Source organism: Xenopus laevis, chromosome 9_10S (genome assembly GCF_017654675.1).
Source record: "Xenopus laevis strain J_2021 chromosome 9_10S, Xenopus_laevis_v10.1, whole genome shotgun sequence".
Classification (NCBI taxonomy): Eukaryota; Metazoa; Chordata; class Amphibia; order Anura; family Pipidae; genus Xenopus; species Xenopus laevis.
In genome coordinates, this window is record NC_054388.1 from 81577510 (window position 1) to 81599307 (window position 21798).

Sequence of the window (21798 nt, forward strand, 5' to 3'; positions counted from 1 at the left end):
CACAGAGACACAAACACACACACAGAGACACACACACACAGAGAGACACACACAAAGAGACACACAAACACAGAGAGACACACACAGAGACACACAAACACAGAGAGACACACACACAGAGACACAAACACACAAAAAGACACAAACACACACAAACAGACACACAAACCATACCTCCCAACATTTTGGAAGTAAAAAGAGGGACAAAAAATTTTTTCTGGACGTAGCGCAGCAATTTTTTGACCACACCCCTTTCTGTGGCCACACCCCCTAATTACCATGTTTGTTTTACAAAATTTGGCAGGTTATGAAAGTTTGAAAATATTTCTCCTTATCTAAACTGTGTTTTTGTGTCTCAAACTTCTTACAAAGTATCTTATTTGCACTTGTTAGCTGTTCTGGGCTCTCTGCTAAAAGCCAATTAAGTGAGAAACTTTGTTTCTTTTTCTGGCTGTTCAATGCAGAGAAAAGAGGGACTTTCCAGTACAAATGAGGGACTGCGGGTTGAGCTGTCAAAAGAGGGACTGTCCCTCCGAAAAAGGGACAGTTGGGAGGTATGCACAAACACAGAGAGACACACAGACACAGACACCCCTTACTCCCCCCAACCTCTCCTAGGAGCTTCGTGAAACAGCATGGGAACTCTCTGACACCTCTCAACCCATCTGCTGGCCAAACAGAGGGACTTTGCCTTTCCCTGACTGATCTTAGGAGGAGGGAGGAACACTCAGCTGCTTGGTGTGTGTGAAGGAGAATCACAGCGTGCATGCTGTAACAGGTAAATGGAGCGGCCCTTCAGGAAATTGCCCGAACTGACAGATTGTCCTGGACTAAGGTTTTTTGGTGGGAGCCTGGTCTTAAGTTTTTGGGTGGGCCCCTGGTGTCCCAGTCCGACACTGGTGATCACTATCATAGGAGCCATCAATTGTGTCATCTGCAGGAGCAGTAGTAGTGAGTCCGCTTGCAGACTGTGTGAGGGAGGGAGGGGTGAGATGCTATGATGCTTGTGGAAGGAGCACAGGTTAACTATAAAGGGAGAAGGAACAGCTGCTCTGGGCTTGTGTTTAGCTTGTGTTTAGCCCGGGATGTACCAGCAGCTGTACCAGGAAAGGGGGACTGAAGCATCCGATTAAGGCTCCGCCCCTTCCGTGACATCATCGGCTGCAGTCCTGGGTTTTCTCCGTGCAGCTGACACTGCATGACCAGCTCTCTTCTCAGCTCAAGGGGGAGGGGGCGTGAACCACTTTGGTGCCATACATTCTGTTTACTCTATACTTCCTTTATGTTATTAATAGGAAATGATGTAAAAAATGTACAGCACGGCAGTTAAAGTAATGTAAAAAAATAAAACTAAAATCGAACAGACATATATACATTTGTCCCCACTGAGTCTGTGTCCCAGATAAGTGTTTAATAACATATAGAAAGTATAGCAGCAGCCCAAATTCAACTGGCTCCTTCTTACATGTTATTTTCTCCACTGCACAATGTTACTGTTCCCTCACAGACGTGTTACAACTTTTTCTAAGAACGACTCCTCCCCGCTTCAATCCGAGGCTTGGAACACAAAGTAAATCTTGCCACACCCCTCAAGGCCTGGTATCCTAGCGACTGACAGGGATAGACGCTTGAATCATCTCAGCTGAAAAGGAAGGCCTGTTTCGTGCGGAATCCCACCAGTGAGGCGGCGATGAAGTTGACACATAAGCAGGTGTTGTCCCGCGCAAAGGCTTCTGATCTGGAGAACGTCAGAAAGCTAAATTGCTGGTAGGATGGTACAGCCCCTCACCCCAGGCTCAGCATTTTTATATTTACACTGGAATAGCCGCAAGCATCAAACTGCTTACAAATAAGCATCGTACTAGTTACCACATAGATCAGTCTCGCTGCTTAATGCATTAAAGGAAACAGAGTTCTTCTTCTTTCTGTGTATTCTTTAATGATGGCACATTAAAGATTTATAATAATTGAGAAAAATATTGTGGTATGAAGGCTGAATGTTAATGCAGAGGCTACTGCAGTCAGGGAGCCCCCAAATTATGTCAATTTGCATTTGTGGGTCACAAAGGGTTTGGGGCTTCTGGGTGGAGTTTTGGTTGATTGTGGGCGGGACCTTGGAATATTGGGGCATGACTAGGGTGAGTAAAGCTGGCCATACATGAAAAGATCTGCTCGTCTGGCGACATCGCCAAACAAGCGGATCTTTCACCGATATGCCCACCAACGGCAAGGCTATATCGGGGTAATCCGAACATTGGGCCCTAGGGCCAAACGATCGGATTACAGCGAGGAGCAATCGGCGGAAAAATCCTTCCCGATCGATATCGTGGCCAGATATCGATCGGGAAGACTCGACTGAAGCCCCCATACACGGGCAGATACATTTCCGAATTGGTCTAAAGGACCGATATCGGCAGCTTTATCTGCACGGGCAGATAAAGCTGCCGATATCGGTCGTTTGGACCGATTTGACAGCTTATCTGCCCGTGTATGGGGGCTTCCGACGGGTCTTCCCGATCGATATCTGGCCACGATATCGATCGGGAAGGTATTATTTTTAACCGACCGACCCGTCGGAGCCCCTTGGCATATCGTTATTCGATCGTTCGGCACTCAACCATTTATCAATATATTTAAGACATTGAGCCCGTGTATGGGGGCTTCCGACTGGTCTTCCCGATCGATATCTGGCCACGATATCGATCGGGAAGGTTTGATTTTTAACCGACCGACCCGTTGGAGCCCCTTGGCATATCGTTATTCGATCGTTCGGCACTCAACCATTTATCAATATATTTAAGACATTGAGCTACTAAAAATGCCTGCGCTAATCAAAAACGCCGGCGCTAATCACACGCGGCGATTTGTTTTCCGAAGTCGCCCGAAGTTTCAACTTCGGGCGACTTCGGAAAATGAACCGCCGCGTGTGACGGGCGACTTCGGAAAATGAACCGCCGCGTGTGATTAGCGCCGGCGTTTTTTTTATTTTAGCCGGCACAGAGTGAGGGAAGGCGTTTGGGGAGATTGGTCGCCGCAAAGACGAGGCGGTTAGTCACCAGGCGACCAAATCTCCCCAAAACGCTCAGTGTGTCCTTACCCTAGAATACATAAATCTTACATTTTAAATTGATTTCTTTCTCCTGACAACTTCATTGACTACTTGGTGGTAGGGTTGCCACCTTTTCTGGAAAAAAATACCAGTCTTCCGATATATTTATCTTTTTTCCCTATTAATAACATTGGGATCAACCCTCATTTTACCGGCCAGGCCAGTAAAATACCAGCCAGGTGGCAATCCTACTTGGTAGTCAGACTAGTCTGTAAATGACCAGCAGGTGGCGCTGTTGTAACAAAATTCATTCATAGTACCAGTACGTGTATCCTTTAATATCTTGGAATTAAAAATAAATAAATAATGAATGTACATTGCAAAAGTGTACCCTTATAAATTTTACATTCTCTTATTTTAAAGGTTTACTTATCCTTTAAACAAAATGGATTGTTTGTCCGTACATTAAATATGTTCAAGCACATTTAACACAGAGATTACGTTTTACCTGCAACTCGCTTGCTTTCAAGGTTAAAACTCCCAAACATGGTTGCCCTTTTATTGGCCATCACTGGGATCATCTGACTATAGCTGGGAAGGGTTGGGAGCTACAACATGGAGCTGCTCTACGTTTGGGAGTTTTAACCTTGAAAGCAAGTGAGTTGCAGGTAAAACTTAGTTCCTGTGTAAAAGGTATAATGAAGCATTGGAATTCTTAATGAATCAGATGAAAATTGAGTGTAGGACTGGCCAGACCAGGGATGATTTTGACGTTGGCCAGTTTAAAGGCAAAAATGTCTCAATGTCTTAAATATATTGATAATGGGTTGAATGCAGAGGACCCCTTGTATTTGTTTGTATTCATTTTGTGGTCTCACTCACTTAATGGTTTAAAAATTATTGGTGAACACAACTTTCATTTTGTGGTCTCACTCACTTAATGGTTTAAAAATTATTGGTGAACACAACTTTCCCTTGTTTCCCATTGTACTTTGCCTAATTTGCAGGTCTGGACTGGGATTCAAGTACACGGGGGCCCAAACAAACCCCACCAGTGTCTATCTATGGGATCTTACTGTAGCCCATCAGACATTTTCCAGAATATACAGATCACCAGTCTGGATCTGATCATTTGGGGAGGTAGTATTATGGGGCTGTGTAATTCCTGATAGCCATACGTACTTGTGTCAAATGCATTTGGATATATTGTGCAATGTCCGAATGCATTTGACACAAACAATATTTTCACAATGTATCGAATATCTACCTGTCATACTATAGTAAGGACTGATAAAGAACATAATACACTATAAATTTATTTTCTTCTTCTTCTTCTTTTTTTTTTTTAATTCAGGGGAAGCCGCCTTACTGATGTAAGTAAGATCTGAAATAATGTTACTTGTTTTTAAATATTCTAGCAAATGCAGGCCCGGATTTGCGGCAAGGCCGCATAGGCCCGGGCCTAGGGCAGCAAAAAAATAGGTGCGGCATGCCGCCCAGCCGCATTATGGGGACGTGTGCGTCCCCATTCAATTACAGCAGCTGCGCCGGCGTTTTTTCGCCGGCGCGCTGGGAAAGGGAGGTGAGGTGGGCGCTAGGACCGCGCAGCCGCCTAGTCAGACCGCGCGGCCTAAGGGCGCCCGTCTTAGAAATCCGGCACTGAGCAAATGCTTTTAATAAATGAGAAAGATTTATCAAATATCCACCTAGAGAATCAAGGTTCCCAGCACCTCTATATTTTCCTCATTTATCAAAACTATCCTGCCATAGGGCCAGATTCAATTTAAAGAGAAAAACGTATCTCCTCACTCAATCACAAATTTCCCTATTGATGTCTATTGAGTTTTCAAAATAAATCTTATCAAAGTTGCTTTTAGCTGTCAAACATATTTCTCTTTGGGAGTGTTCGAACTCAATGCCCCTGCTGAGTCTTAACACTTATCTAAATTGTTAATCTGCAGTGCAAAACTATGAACACTTGCAAAAAAGTTGGTTGTTTGATATCTTTCAGTTCATGTAGGCCTACAGTATATGCTTACTTGTGCTTATGCATTTCTAACTCGGCCTCATTTACAGGGGAAGTACAAAAAAAAACATGTAATTTTCATTGGGCACAAGCCCAATTCAGGTTGAACAAGGGGGTATACTGCCCCTTTAAAAAAAGCCAGACCTGTATGTGCTGTGTTTGTTTGGCAGTACTATATTCATGAGGGGAGGGTAGGAAGAGGCACGTAGGTGTCCCCCTTCTCATCCCCTAACTTGCTTTTGCTTGGGAGCACTGATGTATGCAGACCACAACTCAGTCTTGTACTTACAGCCTGACATAGAGACAGGGCTGTACCATGAGTGATGTACTAGGTGCACAGAGCAGTGAGAGTGGACACGAGTGGTTTTTGAATGAATAAAACAACATAATATAGTGTAACACTGACCTCAGTGATAGCCACCCGCGTGTGTAGGTGTAAAGTTAACGATGTGATCATGTCCTTTAACCGCAAATGCACACATAAACCACAAATGCAACAAAATAAAAGAGCGACCAGAAAATCCCATGAAGTTTGGGAAATAATTGCATTTAACCTCTAAATCCAACAGGGTGAAATCACTCATTTGAAAGCATACAGAAAACAACCCTCCTTTCAGTCTGTGGTAGAAATGCCTACTTACTAACCAATAATTGGATCAAGGCTCATCAGTATATCCTAAAAGGTATCTTTACTTAAGGGTAAACTGTTAATAGATTAAAGAGCAGGGGCAGCACCCAAACTGAGATTGTCCTGAAAAAAATAAAACAATAGGTAGTTTTCCCAGGTAAACTAACCCCCCCCCCCCTAAATGCTCCTAAAATGAGAGAGCACAGAATGTTCCAAAAATGTCTGGCACTGTGTGTAAATGAAAGCATGTTTACTACTGATGTGTGATGTTACTCCTGAGAGTACATTATACAGTACAGGTATGGGACCTGTTAACCACAATGCTCGGGACATGTTAATGTAAACATTAAATAAACCCAATAGGCTGTTTTTGCTTCCAATAAGGATTAATTATATCTTAGTTGGGATCAGTACAATATACTGTTTTACTATTACAGAGAAAAAAGAAGTCATTTTTAAAAATTTGGATTATTTGCATAAAATGGAGTCTATGGGAGACAGCCTTTCCTTAATTTGAAGCTTTCTGGATAACGGATCCCATACGTGTGCAACACGTGTGCCAACATTAAAATTAGGCCACAATGGATTCAATTTAGTGAATAGGTGGAACTTTGAAGTATATCATGAATGAAAATGATCTAAACTGAATTATTAATCTTTATATAGTGCTAGCATAGTCCAAAGTGATTTACATACATATATATTACAAATGCATCATTCCTGCAGTGTATCCCTATCACATTCACACCACTATAGTCTCAATCAGGTGCCAGTTCACATTGCCTGTGTGTGTGTAGGATACATATAAACATTTCTTATGCAATATTTGCTTTTTGTTTAAGATTTCAGTATGCCATGAGCTCCCCAACATTGAGGTCATCACATTGAGGTAAGTTGTCTCAAATTTTTCTGTAACTTTTTTAGAACAATGCATTTATGCATTTCTGGGTGAGAAGACATATTTACAAAACAAAATGACCATCTTATGCAAAGTTAAATGTATTTTCCTAATTGTATTTGATTCTTTTTTTACATCAGGAAATTTCCAGACCTTTCTAAAAGGAGTGAAGTGCAGGGATTTTATGTCTGAAATACTACTGTACCCAGTTTAAGCTAAGTGGAAGGGGAAATTCATTTTTACATTAAGTATGTTTTAGATGAACCTATTATTCTTTTTAAAAGGTCTCTTCATTATTCATATTTATTATTTGGTATGATCTTTTTTAGTTAGTAGACTTACTAATATTGCTGTTGTTCTAGTATGGAGCTGAAAAATGCAGAAAATCTGGCTGTTGGAGCAACTGTTTTTTTTTTTAATAGTTATTTTTATTTTTCAAGCTATTGATCATCATTTTTGGCTTCAAAACTGCTCCTTGGTTGTTAGGGTTATTTCTAACAACCAGATAACAGTTTAAATTATAAGTCTTAAAGCTGCAAAACAAAAAATATATAAAATGTCCAATGAAACACAAATATATATATATATATATATATATATATATATATATATATATATATATATATATGACCTATTGCAAATACTATGCAAATAATTCTGCTGTCTGTACCTCAAAATGAACAATTAGAATGGCAAGCAAACTTTACATGCTAGCTCTTGCATTTAAAACAGGACAAGCCTAAAATGATAAGACAGCATGGGTGGTCTGTAATTCATTCAGGTTTTCAAACTTTTGTCGATGCTTTTCATTATGAATTGAAAGAGCACTGCAAGTATCTTCAAGATGTTGTTACTTTGAAGGTGAGAAGATCAGTTTTATATGGCATGCATTCCGAGTTGGAGAAAGCAGTTGATTTTATGGCAGATACTTTTCTTTACTTGGTATGGCTTATGGCTAGATCCATGGAACTTTATGTATCTTCAAGGTGGGCTTTAGCTTAAACCATAGATGGCAGCCACATAATTAAAATGCATTTAGCCTGTGAAGGGGCATGTTATTGGGTAAGTGTAAGATGCAGTTCTATAACAATTCTCTCAGCATAACTGTGTTCCTTCACCATTACTCTAAACGGTTTCAACTCAGAAACCTGGTACTGGCATTTTAATCATGTTATATTGTGCAGATGCGTAAAACCCTCATCTACAATTATAAGAGGAAGTAAGCTCAACCCTACACTTTTTTGAAGAGAAATTGGGGTCATTTATTTCCCCTGGAGTGTATCTGCTAGAAAACTAAGGGCGTTATTTATGAAAGTCCGAAAAATTCTAGTTTGTTTTACTATAAAATCTGAATCTTTAGTGGGGAAAAAAATGTACATTTTTCGAGATCTATTCTACCCCGAGGATGCAAAAAGTCCGAAATCGAAAATCCGCCATCTCAGACCTGCTGAAGTTGTATATAAGTCAATTGGAGAGATCCCTATATTATTTGGGAGTGTGTGTGGTCTGGAAAATTTGACTTTTTCTGGCAAAAATCCGTAAAAATTTAGTGATTCTGGAAAAATCGCTAAACTTTTCCTCAATCTGATTAAATTGAGCTTTTTTTTAATAATAAATAAGGTCAAATTCTAGTTTGGTCAGACTTTTTTAAATTAAAATATAAAAAAACTGGATTTTGATAAATAACCCCCTTTAATTTTTTTTTTTTTTTTTTCTAAAGCCAAAACTCTTGTTGGCAGCATTCTCCAACTTCTCTTCCTACCTTTTCTGGTACAAGACTACTAGGAAGTTATAGGAGGGTGTCTTATTTCTGTGTTAATCTTTCCTTTCTAGTGATTTCTGATGAGTAAGATTAAAACGTATAGTATGCCCTATATTTGATATAACGGTAAGTGATAACACTATGTAATGTAGTGGTATAGTTTAAATGGTAACTTTGTTGTTTTTGCAATTAAGGGTTGCATTTAATTCTACAATATCTGTTTAAAGAGGAATAACGAATTCCTAGGCACAGATTACATTATGGTTGCCATAACTCATTGATGCACAAGAACATCATGGTCATGTAAATAGATTGAAGTAATATGTTCGTGACACGTTTTAATTTCTTTTCTGATTTATGGTACCAAAGCCAGGTATCTAGGAATCATGCACTGCTAAGATTCATGAGTGAAACGTATGTTGCTTTCTGCTTTACTTCCTGTATCTGCTTCTCATGCTTCCTTAATTTTCAGTTAAGCACTACTAAAATCTGACTTTTGAAGCATTGACAATTGACATTAGAACAGATCAGAACAGTCTTTCAACCTTTTTTAAGTTCAGGCCCCAAGTCATGATAAAATTGGTCTGGATTTTAAAGCTTATAAAAATGTTTTATAGTAAACCATGGGTCCTCTATTGTAATATAAGGATATTAGAAGTCACCAAGGAGTTCCATGACGTATAAAGGCACAAGGACAAGTTCTTTTATACAGGTTTTGTAACTCGGCCCCCGGTATTCTTTATCCATTAATGCACGGATGTAATGACACAGACATAAGAATGGCTTCATGGTCTATGTGATCTGAGTTAACATTCCTAAACTTAGTTCTTTAACCAGCTGCAGCAAATAATATGGGGCAGATGCATCAAAGTTCAAACTTTCTCATTGAAAATGAAATGATAGAATGTGATTTCACTGTGTTTGAGTTATTCTTTCATTTTTTTTGGCAAAATAATTTTTTTTTATAAATAAGCACACATTTTCAAGTTTGTGTTGTTTTTTTGTAAAGAAAAACTAATTTAAATTTAAAATTTTGCTAAATCTGCCTTCCTCAATCTGATATGCTGTATATATTATAAATAAATAGAGATTTATTCTCAAAATATCTTTATGCTAATTAACATATATTTAGTTTGTCTTGTGATTTTATTTTTCATAGTGTAAATAACATATCAACTCTGGAACCAATCAGCTACTGTCACAACCTCACTGAGTTGTATCTTCGAAAGAATAATATTTCCAGTCTAAATGAACTGAACTACCTAAAACCGCTTCCCAGGCTGAAGATTTTATGGTTATCGGAGAACCCCTGTTGTGGTGCCGACCCTCAAAAATATAGAATGACAGTTCTTCGAAACCTTCCAAATCTTCAAAAACTCGACAATCAAGGTACCTTTTGTGTTAGAAATAATAGCATAGAACCTTGATATATATATAGAACCATGATTCTATAGCAGTGTTATTACTGTATCAGTGTTATTATTGTTATTTTATAATTTGAATAGTGCAGGGAATTGGCCCCTTTGCATTCAACCTTCAGATCTTTGATCACGGCTGGATCTCACACAAAAAAAACAAGATTACATTTTTGAGGGGGTTACATCTCTGTTAAATGTACAGTATTTCAGCTCCTTTGTAAAAAGCTAATGCTCTTTTAGAGCCTCTCCCATACCCAAGGAAACTGACAGAGACAGAAGGATTTGTTTCAAGATGGTGTGTGGATTATATTGGGTTATTTACCCAGTATAATAATAAAGGTTGCTGTAGCATGCTGCTAGGAAGATAAAAAGGCTAGATAGCATAGCTGGTGGTTTTAAGTGAACAATATACCCAGTGGCGAGTCTTGCCCCTAAGACTCCCTTAGGCAGCTGCTGTGATGCTGCCCTCTCTCCCTACTGGTCTTGCCTTTGTCACAATTGCACTCTCTGCTCTAGAAGAGCCAAATCTCCGGTATATTATCCATTTTTTTTGCAGCCCCTAGTAAACTTGCCTTATGACAGTTGCGCCCCTGGATATACCAACAAATCTACATATTCTTTCCTATAGTGGCCACATTCACTGTGCTGCATGAAACTGGAAAACACAAGTGAAGTGTAACATGTTGATTACGGACACTATAGGAAAGATAAGGCTATGCTCCCCTGCAGAGGAATACATACAGTTGTGCTCATAAGTTTACATACCCTGGCAGAATTTACGATTTTTAACCATTTTTCTGAGAATATGAATGATAACACAAAAACTTTTCTTTCACTCATGGTTAGTGGTTGGATGAAGCCATTTATAGTCACACAACTGTGTTTACTCTTTTTAAATCATAATCACTACACAAACTACCCAAATGACCCTGATCAAAAGTTTACATACCCTGGTGATTTGGCCTGATAACATGCACACAACTTGACACATAAGAAAATGTACAACACTTTTTCATTTATTTTACTGCCCCCTGTACCAGCAAGCCCAGCAGCCATCCATAATACAGCCCACCCTGTACCTGTGCCAGCAGCCATCCATCATACTGCCCCCCATACCTGTGCCAGTAGCCATTCATTATACTGCCCCCCCATACCTGTGCCAGTAGCCATCCATTATACTGCTCCCCCATACCTGTGCCAGCAGCCATCCATTATACTGCCCCCCCATACCTGTTCCAGCAAGCTCAGCAACCATCCATCCATCATACAGCCCTCGAGCAGCCATCATATTGCCCCCAATCTTTACCTGTGCCAGCAGCAGCCAAAAATAAATCTGATCACTTCAAATTGCCCCCAAGTATTTATGTACCTGTACCTGTGCCAGTGCCCAGCTCAGCAGCAACAGCAAACATATGCCCCCTGGCCCAAATCTGTACCTGGATGTGCCAGCAGGAAGCTTCACACTTTCACAGTAATAGAAAGAATGACTTCAGTTCAGTGCAACTGTGAAAGGCTGAGAGCAGCAAGCACGAGCCACACCAAGCAGGCCGCCAGCTCTCTGCCTCTCTCTACCACCCAATCGCACGTCGCACTGCTGCACCGCACAGAAGGAGCTATTACTTGCTGGCAAGAGGGAGACAGTGAAGGAGGGGGGTTCCACCCGACTGAGTGACCATGATTACTGAAACAAATGATTAAATAAACGCTTGAAAAAATGGAAAAAAAAACCATTAAAAGCGTGCGCCTCAATGATGGCTTCCTAGACAACCGCCTACTCTGCCTATCCCTAGTTCCAGCCCTGATTCCTACAGTGAGCACTAACCATCTGTTTTTTTGGTGTGATATTAATGTGGACATGGTCTTGCGGTAACATGGGTGTGGTTTAAAGTGGGTGTAGTGTAAAAACAGGGAGTGGCTAACACTGGCTTCCATTATCGGCCCTCCACCATGTAGATTAGAAAAATTCCGGCCCTTGGTACCATATAAATTGGACAGCACTGGTATAAAAGGCCAATGACTTTCTGGACTCCTGACAGACCCTTGCATCTTTCATCTGGTGCTGTACTGATGTTTTTTGGATTCCCATGAAGTCATGGGGAAAGTAAAAGAATTGTCAAAGGATCTGCAGGAAAAGGTAGTTGAACACTACAAAACAGGAACGGGATATAAGAAAATATCAAAGGAATTGAGGATGCCAATCAGCAGTGTTCAAACTCTTATTAAGAAGTGGAAAATTAGGGGTTCTGTTGAAACCAAACCACAGTCAGGTAGACCAACTAAAATTTTAGCCACAACTGCCCGAAAAATTTTTGGGATGCAAGGAAAAACCCACAAATAACTTCAGGTGAAATACAAAAAATACTGGAGGAAAATTTGCACTCATCAGAGCGGAAGCTGCGCATGGGACATACTTGGACATTCCAACATGACAATGATCCAAAACACAAGGCCAATTTGACCTGTCATTTCGCTACAGCAAAATAAAGTGAAGGTTCTGGAGTGGCCATCTCAGTCTCCTGACCTCAATATCATTGAGCCACTCTGGGAAGACCTCAAACGTGCACTTCATACAAGACAGCCCAAGAATTTACGGGAACTGGAGGCTTTTTGCCAGGAAGAATGGGCAGCTTTACCGTCTAAGAAGATAAAGAGCCTCATCCACAACTACCACAAAAGACTTCAAGCTGTCATTGATGTTAAAGGGGGCAATACACGGTATTAAGAACTGGGGTATGTAAGCTTTGATCAGGGTCATTTGGGTAGTTTGTGTAGTGATTATGAGTTAAAAAGAGTAAACACAGTTGTTTGACAATAAATGGCTTCAGCCAACCACTAACCATGAGTGAAAGAAAAGCTTTTGTGTTATCATTCATATTCTCTGAAAAATGGTTAAGAAATCATAAATTCTGCCAGGGTATGTAAACTTATGAGCACAACTGTAAAAAAGCCATTGCAAGGGAAGTATGAATAAATGTAATTTTCTATGCTGAAATCCAGCCGTTTAACAGTTCTTCTCTTTCTGCATCATTTGAAATCCTGGCAGGGAAAGAGGGACTAAACACTGATGTTACAAATGGTAACAACTTCTCCACAGGTTACAGACAACATGCAGGAACTACATAACCCATAATGCATTGCAGTATGATGTTCTGTTCCTTATTTAAAACACGTGTGCAGGGAATTGTGGGGTTTGGAGGATGCAGGCTGAGGACAGATGGCTGTTAATACAAAGTAAGAGTAGTCAGACAGATCAGCAGGAGAGCAGGGGCACGTCAGAAACCATTACAACCCAGGAAAAGTCTGCTTATTTTTGAATTGATGTATATTACAAAGTTGCTTTGTTTACTTTTCAAAAGGCTTGTTATGTTTGTGTGGAGTTCCCCTTTAAAATAAGTGAACAAAATGAAAAATCCAACTGTCTATTGTCATTATTGCCAGGGACATGGTACAAAAAATGGGGATAGTTTTCATATTAATGTAAGCTTTAGTGCTAGTATAACTACAGTGGATACCCCCTCCCTGTTTTGCATAAAAAATAGGGTACATTTAAAATCGGAGTATGTAAAATTGAGGTTTTACTGTAATACTATTATTAAAGGAGAACTAAAACTTAACTAAAGAAAAAGGAGGAAATACTGTACATTGTTTTGGGCTTCTGTACCAGCCGAAGGCAACCACAGCCCTTTAGCAGGGAAGATCTGTGTCTCCAAAGATGTAGCTCCCCATCTTCTTTTCTGCTGATTCACTGCACATGCTCTGTGCTGCTGTCAGTTACTGAGCTTAGGGACCCACTCACAATATACAGAACACGTAGAATATAAATGTCACAACATAAGTCAATAAATAGTAATTAATACAGATAATTGCTACATGGCAGCACAGCAACCAGTGTAACTAGCATCAGAATCTAATTATCAGTCCTATAGTATCGCACCAACCTCATTTTTTAGCCATATTCATTTTTAGGCTTTCATTTTCTTTTAATATCACAGATTAATATTCCTCTTATTTTACTATTACTGGGGAGATTGACTGACTGAGTTATCGTCATGTTATATTATAAACAATCTGCATTATGGGGCAGATTTATCAAGGGTGAATAATTTGGATTTAAGAATAGTAGGGAATAGTTCAAATTCGATTCGAATTTGAAAAAAAAATTGAAAATTCGAATATCGAAATTTATCATGTGCTATCTCTTTAAAAATTCGACTTCGACCATTCGCCATCTAAAACCTGCCAAATTGCTGTTTTAGCCTATGGGGGACCTCCTTAAACCTATATCATCATCATCATTTATTTATATAGCGCTGTCAAGATACGCAGTGCTTATATGGAGTCAATTGGTGGACTTTAAAAAATCTAAGGTTTTTTTAGAGAAAACTTTGAATTTGATCAAATACGATGTTACTTTGATTAGAATTTGAACAAAAATGGCCTATTCACCCGGAAAAAAACCCGCAGATTTTATACATTTCGGTTGGTCTTTTTTTATTCGAATTTCAACGTTTTTTTTATTCAAAATTCGACCCTTGATAAATCTGCCCCTATATGTTATGCCCTATATATTATTGTTTAGACTAAGGGGCCCTCAACTTACTAGCAACTCTTTAATTGACCTTCATTTTTCATTCTAGTTTTGGAATTATTTGCCTTCTTCTGACTTTTTACAGCTTTCAAATGGGGATCACTGACCCCGTCTGAAAACATAGGCTCTGTAAGGCTACTAATATACTGTTATTGCTACTTTTTATTAACCATATTTCTATTTGGGCCCTCTCCTATTCATTTTCCAGTCTTTTATTCAAATCAATGAATGGTTGCTAGGGTAATTTGGACCTTAGCAACCAGAAATTGCAAACTGGAGAGTTGCTGAATAAAAAGCTAAATAACTTAACAACCACAAATAACAAAAAACAATTGCAAATTGTCTCAGAATATCACACTCTCCAATTTACTAAAAGTTAATTTAAAGGTGAACAACCCCTTTAAATATTTAATATTTTTTCATTTCTATAGTGGTGACAGAAGAGGAACTTACTCAAGCCCTTACAGACGGTGAAGAGTTGACAGACCCTCAAACAAAAATATCAAATTCAGACAACACTCTTGTAGAGTCATCTACAGACCAAAACTGCAGTACCAGAGAGTCGGAAAATGATTTGCTGAACTTTAGCATGGAAGAAACTAAGTAAGGATTGGATTGCATCTAGGCTTACCCAGTTAGTTTTCTGAATGGTTTTTTGCAACGCCAACATATTTGCACAGTCCCTGCTGCAGTGGAGTTTACATTCTGTGTTCCCTGTAACATACAGACAGTTACTTATACACAGTTTAGCTACAGCAAATGAGCCTGCCTGTACATTATGTTGGGTTTTTTTTTTTCCGTGTGGGGGGAAACCACTCAAGTAAAATGGAACATACAAATTACGTGCAGAGCCAAGTTGAGAGGTGAACATTGATTAATGGTTGCAGAACATGCATGAGTATTTATATTAGGGATGCACCGAATCTAGGATTCGGTTCGGGATTCGGCCTTTTTCAGCAGGATTCGGATTCGGCTGAATCCTTCTGCCCGGCCGAACCGAATCCTAATTTACATATATTAGGTGCGGGGAGGAAATTCACGTGACTTTTTGTCAAAAAAAAGTAAAAAATGTTTTCCTCTTCCCACCCTTAATTTGCATATGCAAATTAAGATTCGGTTCGGTATTCTGCCGAATCTTTTGCAAAAGATTCGGAGGTTCGGCCAAATCCAAAATGGTGGATTCGGTGCATTCCTAATTTTTATTATGCTTATGAAGATGCCTGAATATTATAATTAATATAATTACTTTACTCGTGTAGTGCTAACATGCTTACGCAGAGTTTTACAAAGACTGTTTATCAGTCCTGCCGCAGTGAAGCTTACAGTCTAAGGCCCTATAACACACACACTATGGCTTTATGATGAGATAGCTAACCTTTCTGCATACCATATTTTTGGAAAACTGGAATCCATAAAAGCACAGGGGGATTCTACAAAGGTCTTGTAGATGGTATCCTGGCTTGGCCCCAGATGCAAAAGACATCAGTTCTAACTATTGTGACCCTGTTCTGTACAATTCTATAGCATTATTAGTTGATGCTAGGCGAAGACATTCGACAGAGGGCTACACGTGGGACATCCTAGTTATTAGAATGCATATCTGCGTCATAGGATAGTAGAGTATGAGAATAGAGATGAATCTAGGACAGGTGCATGAGTTCAGCCTTATAAGCATAGAACTACATGGGAGGTTTTGTTGGCTCTTGAGCAGAGTAATTCTGACTGAATAACCCAAATTAAAATATATTTGCCTATACTTAAGCACATGCATATAGTTGCATAATTGCATCATTTGTATACATAAAACACTTACTCTAAGAAGGCATTGTATATGTTTGTGACTGGTTAAGTCTGTATGTATTCTGTGTCTGTAACAGCAATGCTAATTCACAGCAGGGGCAAAAACCCTTGCTGGCATAAGACAAAGTTTGTTCTACATAAATATATTAATTTAACCAAATTCTATTTATAATATAAAAATGGTAGCAAATTAGTCAGATCATTTTGAAACCATGTTGCTGTAAACTAAGGATAAAGTGCTACATAGTAACTTTAAAAAGTACTAGTTTACTGATATTCATTATTTTTTACTTTTTAGATTTATTTACTCATTTAATTAGGAGATATTTCTTCTTTCCATTAATTTAAAACAACAATATTCTGCTTTTTTTTTTTTTTTTTTTGGCTGAATAGTAGTTTTCTTTTATGGTAAATGAACGGAAAAAAAAAAATAACCAACAGTTTTGAGTTGTGCTGCAGATGATAAAAATAATGTATAAAACAGAAATAATCTGTGCACTACGGGGCAGATTTATCAAGGGTTGAATAGTAAATTAGAATTTTCGAGTTTTACTCCCACTTTGAATACGACTTTGAATGTGAGATTTTTCATACCACGACCATGGAAACAGTCCTAATTCGACTATTCACCACCTAAATCCTGCCGAGTTCGTGTACAAGTCAATGGCAGAGGTCCATTCAGCTATTTGGAGACGTTAATAGCCTTCCAGACATTCAAGGTCTGTACGAATTGAATATGAATCAAATACGATTCGAATTTTCGAATATTAGACATTCAATTTTTTTTTGTTAAATAACCTCCGAGTCGAATTGTGATTATATTCGAATTGAAAAAAATTCACATGAATTCGAAATTCAACCTTTGATAAATGGGCCTCCCCATGTAGATCACTATAGCATTATTTTCATGACATGAGTTTATACAGTACTAACCATTTGATAATAAATCTGCACCTGAGCTACCCCCGTAGATTTTAGTATGCTACTATAAATATCATCAAAATGGAATTTACTTCATTTGAAGTTATATTCACTATTTAATACTTTTAGTTTTTTTTATGTTGCTGTTCTGTGCTTCTACTGTTTTTATTGCATAGGTTGTATACTTTAGTTATTATAGGCATGTAAAATTATGTGCTCTTGATATTTTCCTGTTTTTATTTTAGCAAAATTCGTGAACAACTAGGAATGAAACTTCTCACCAGGGACAAATTTTCTTCTTTCTCATCACCAACGGATGGAGAAGGTGGCAGAAAGAAAAGGGTATGTTCCATCACATATATGGAGTATAGCAAACATTGTTAAAAAATTTCAGATTGCACTTTTTTGAACTCCATGAACTCTGATGTAAGTGTAATTTATATTTCTACCTTATTAAACAAAAACAAAAGTGTAAACCAGGAAGTTTACAAAAAAGGCAGATCTATATGTATGTATATATATATATATATATATATATATATATATATATATATATATATATATATATATATATATATATATATATATATATATATATATATATATATATATATATATATATATATATATACATACACATATATTTATATGTACATATATACCCCAATAAGAATTACCTCTTGTATGACCCAAAGGGTGATTCGGTTTGGCCGGGCAGAAGGATTCAGACGAATCCTGCTGAAAAAGTCCAAATCCTGACCGAATCCTGGATTTGGTGAATCCCTAATTTGAATTCATAATACAGCAATAGTGTGACAGAACCACACCATTATAATTCCAGCCTGCAGAGAGGAATTCAACAACATATTAAGCAACAGTGTAAGTACTCTGCTGAATGTGCAAGAGCTTGGACAAGACATAAGAATCATGGCCAGGAGCACTGAAGGTGACATTGGAAGCAGTAGAATCGTCTGACAAATCTTTCTCTTTGTTCCCGAGAGGGTCAGTGATCAGCCCATTTATGGTTACGTGTATAAGGAGCCAGTGTCCTAACAAAAATAGGAGTATAATGAGCCAGTATCCTAACAATTTGGCTGTATCCGTGCAAAAAACTGATGGCTTTCATTGAAAGGCTTTCACTCTAATCTTACTTTTTTTTCCTTTTTATGTGTCTATGGTCAACATCCTGCTCCTTTTTTTTAAGATTTTCTCCTCTGCTGCCAATTATAGCCTTGCTCACACATTTGTTATTTGAACTCCTACAAAAATTGCTTACAAATTTTTGTAAAAATCATCTCTGTAAAATCATAATTTACGCAAAAAATTTGCAACAATTCGATAAAGTCTCAGTATTCAAATTGACGCTTAATTTTGTTGCAACAATTTTTTCGAGGTGTTTTATTGGTAAATTTAGGGAATTCGGGGTTGAGAGTCCGGTCTAATTTTTTTTAATAAGGTGAGAAAATATTGTGTTTTAGTAAATAAGGCACTTAGGGGCCGATTCATGAAGCTCGAGTGAAGGATTCGAATTAAAAAAACTTCGAATTTCGAAGTGTTTTTTGGGCTACTTCGACCATCGAATGGGCTACTTCGACCTTCGACTACGACTACGAATCGAACGATTCGAACTAAAAATCGTTCGACTATTCGACCATTCGATAGTCGAAGTACTGTCTCTTTAAAAAAAAACTTCGACCCCCTACTTCGGCAGCTAAAAGCTACCGAAGTCAATGTTAGCCTATGGGGAAGGTCCCCATAGGCTTGGCTGAGTTTTTTTGATCGAAGGATATTCCTTCGATCGTTGGATTAAAATCCTTCGAATCGTTCGATTCGAAGGAATTAATCGTTCGATCGAAGGAATAATCCTTCGATCGTTCGATCGTAGGATTTGCGCTAAATCCTTCGACTTCGATATTCGAAGTCGAAGGATTTTAGTTCCTAGTCGAATATCGAGGGTTAATTAACCCTCGATATTCGACCCTTCATACATCTGCCCCTTAGTGTCAAGCATAAAATTAAAATAGGAGTTAATGGGTTGATTAAATTTGGGCCTTTGAATGAAATCAGACGTTTCTACATATTCATTAAAGCTGTAGCGTTGCCCTTTCAGGAATTCCAGTGGAATGCCCATTCATTCAGTCTCTTTCAGACAGTATGTATAGAAAAACTGTAGTGGGTTTCCTAGTATGGCTAGCCTGTGGTTTGCCTAATTGAAAATATTGAGTTCTATTTTAATTGTCTGACATTGTCAAAAGTTGATTTACTGAGTATTCGTTTCATTGTCTTTCATTTAGAACAACATTCTTAATGCAGTCTTGTTACTATTGAAAGACCTGGACACTGAAGGACTGGAAATTGTTCAGAGAACGGCAGGACAGAGACTTCACCAGTTACAAAAGCGAGAGCTCCAACAGGAAAGTTAAGATGTTCAAGTGCAAAAACCAAGGCACTATTTCAAAGCTAATTGTGCACATACAAAGCTGAAGTCATGCAACTTTTGCTGTTTGTTCTGCCTTGAAACAACCTTACAAAGTAACTCCTCCAAATGCCATTCCACCTATTGCAGAGAAGGCGTAGATATTACCTAGGAGTGGATCCGCTACTGAAATAATGCAGTCAGTATATACAATACCATCTGCAGTGTCAGAATGCTGTTATTATTAATGTAATTTAATAAGAAGGTAATTGAATGCATATCATTAACCCCATTCCTAAAATGAGCAATAAAAATTAAAATGTTATTAATTTTATTGACATACCATTTGTTTGTCCTCTGTATGTAAAAATCCTATCTTTTTTTTTAAAGTACTATATTTAGTGCTGTTCTACTCCACTTCTACACAAAGTCATGCTTAGTCTCTTGTGCTCAGTGGAGCTCTAGATTTTATAGTTTCAAACTCTTAGCAAATTTTTTTTTCAATCAAATTTTCTAGAAATGGTGCCAAATTTTAGAAAGTGCTGATGATTTGGTCCCTGGGTCAACAATAAGGGGCCTGTGCCGTAAAAACTGACCAATGGCTTACATCCTGGTCATGATACATTTATGGTTAGTATTGATTATTACATTGTTAACCATATGGGAACATTTCAGTTTATTTTCGTATTTAGTTTCAACACTCTCATAAAAGGGGATGTAAAGGCAAAAAATAAAATCCCGTTTTTACTTTCTTTAATGAAAAAGAAATCTATCTCTAATATACTTTAATTGAAAAAATGTGTACCGTTTTTATAATAAACACAGTATGCAGTGAAATTCCCCCTCGTTTTACTTGCTCTGACTGCTGAGGATAGGAAACTTCAGACAATCCTTGTTCTACAGGGATCATACTTTTAAATGGCAGGGGAGGTCCCCCCTCCCCTCCCACCTACTTCCCAGAACTCAAACAGCTTTGTTTGTTTCCCTATAAAGCAGCTGGAGACAGTGTAGAGATTTGTATCCACAGACTCAGTGCAGTCTGTATATTCTGGTTATTTATCAGTCTTGTTATATAGGCTTCTATGGCAGATATTATTTGACTTATGCTGTTTTGATAATTTATTATGATCCCTTAGCTTAACCTCCCAACTGAAGCCCAGACCACACTGAGCATGTGCATAGTCTTGGTCTTGCAAAGATGTTTAACAAAGTTACAAGATGATGACCCACTGTGGTCAACTTTGAAAACATAAATCATTTGTTTAATTAGGCTTCTGGTGCAGTCAGTTCATGTTTATGGTTAGCATACAAAATACAACATTTCTAGCATTATTCTATTTTAGACTTTAGTTCCCCTTTAAACTTGGGCTTGCATTTGAGGGTCTATGATATACACCCGCCATGTAGCAACCCTTCTTCAGTTAACCTTCCACGTGTTTATTTTTGTGCTGCTCCTAAGGATCTTAAAGCCACTGGGTGTGCCACATATGGGGTGCAGGGGGAGTGTTTTTTTAAGGTCACAGATTCAGAAATATACATTTTTGTAGAGGTCTGTGATACCATTATTAATAGTTACCAATAGTAGGTTTAAACAATTGATGCCTAAATGTAAAATGTACTTGTAAATTGCCTCTGGAGAACTAGCTTGTGGGGCCTTGTGGGGCGACTTTTCCTTTTTTCAGCCTGATTGCCTGCAAAACTTAGACTTTTGGGTAACTGGTTTTCCCCATACATTTCCTAACATATGGAACATTAATTTTACAGTGGGCACATGTGTAGGGCATTATATTAACTCTCTTTATTAAGGTTCCCTGGACATGCGTTTTAAAAAGTGGAATTTGTAAGTGTTTGCCCCAAAATTTAACATAAAGATGTCCATACAACTTTAAATTTCCTGCCCTATGCAAATTGACCTGAGCACAAGATCAGTAGTGAATTTTCGCTAGGCAGAAATGAACGCTAGCTCATCTTCACTATCAAATGCTCGCATTTCCGAAATAACGCTAGTGAAAAGTCGCCAGCGTTTGGTGACCAAGATTGTTGAGTTACCGCTCTTACTCATGGGCGTTTGTTTGTGCGCTCCCCTGCATTACGCTTTCTTCCATTCAGCCGTAGGGGAGCACAGGAGTAGACGCACTGAATTTAGAAGGGCCCCTTTGAGCAGGGCTATTGTGGTTAGTACCGATTGGTGTTCATCAAGTGGGAAAACGACTATGACAATGAAATGTGTAGTCAGTTCAAGCATAGGCCACAGGATGGCAGTGAAAACCTATTTAATATGGAAACATGGCT

General features: G+C 38.4%; 1 protein-coding gene across 2 annotated transcripts; it reads left to right on the forward strand.

Annotated features, from left to right (window-relative positions):
* Nucleotides 1-683: 683 nt before the first annotated feature.
* Nucleotides 684-20343, forward strand: cfap410.S (cilia and flagella associated protein 410 S homeolog). 2 transcript variants are annotated; one of them, XM_041577807.1, is made up of 8 exons: nucleotides 684-778; nucleotides 1508-1767; nucleotides 4404-4422; nucleotides 6546-6592; nucleotides 9523-9752; nucleotides 14801-14972; nucleotides 17336-17432; nucleotides 19385-19846. In XM_041577807.1, the coding sequence occupies exons 2-8, from the start codon at nucleotides 1691-1693 to the stop codon at nucleotides 19511-19513; spliced, it is 771 nt and encodes a 256-aa protein (XP_041433741.1). In that variant the 5' UTR covers nucleotides 684-778; nucleotides 1508-1690; the 3' UTR covers nucleotides 19514-19846.
* Nucleotides 20344-21798: the final 1455 nt, after the last annotated feature.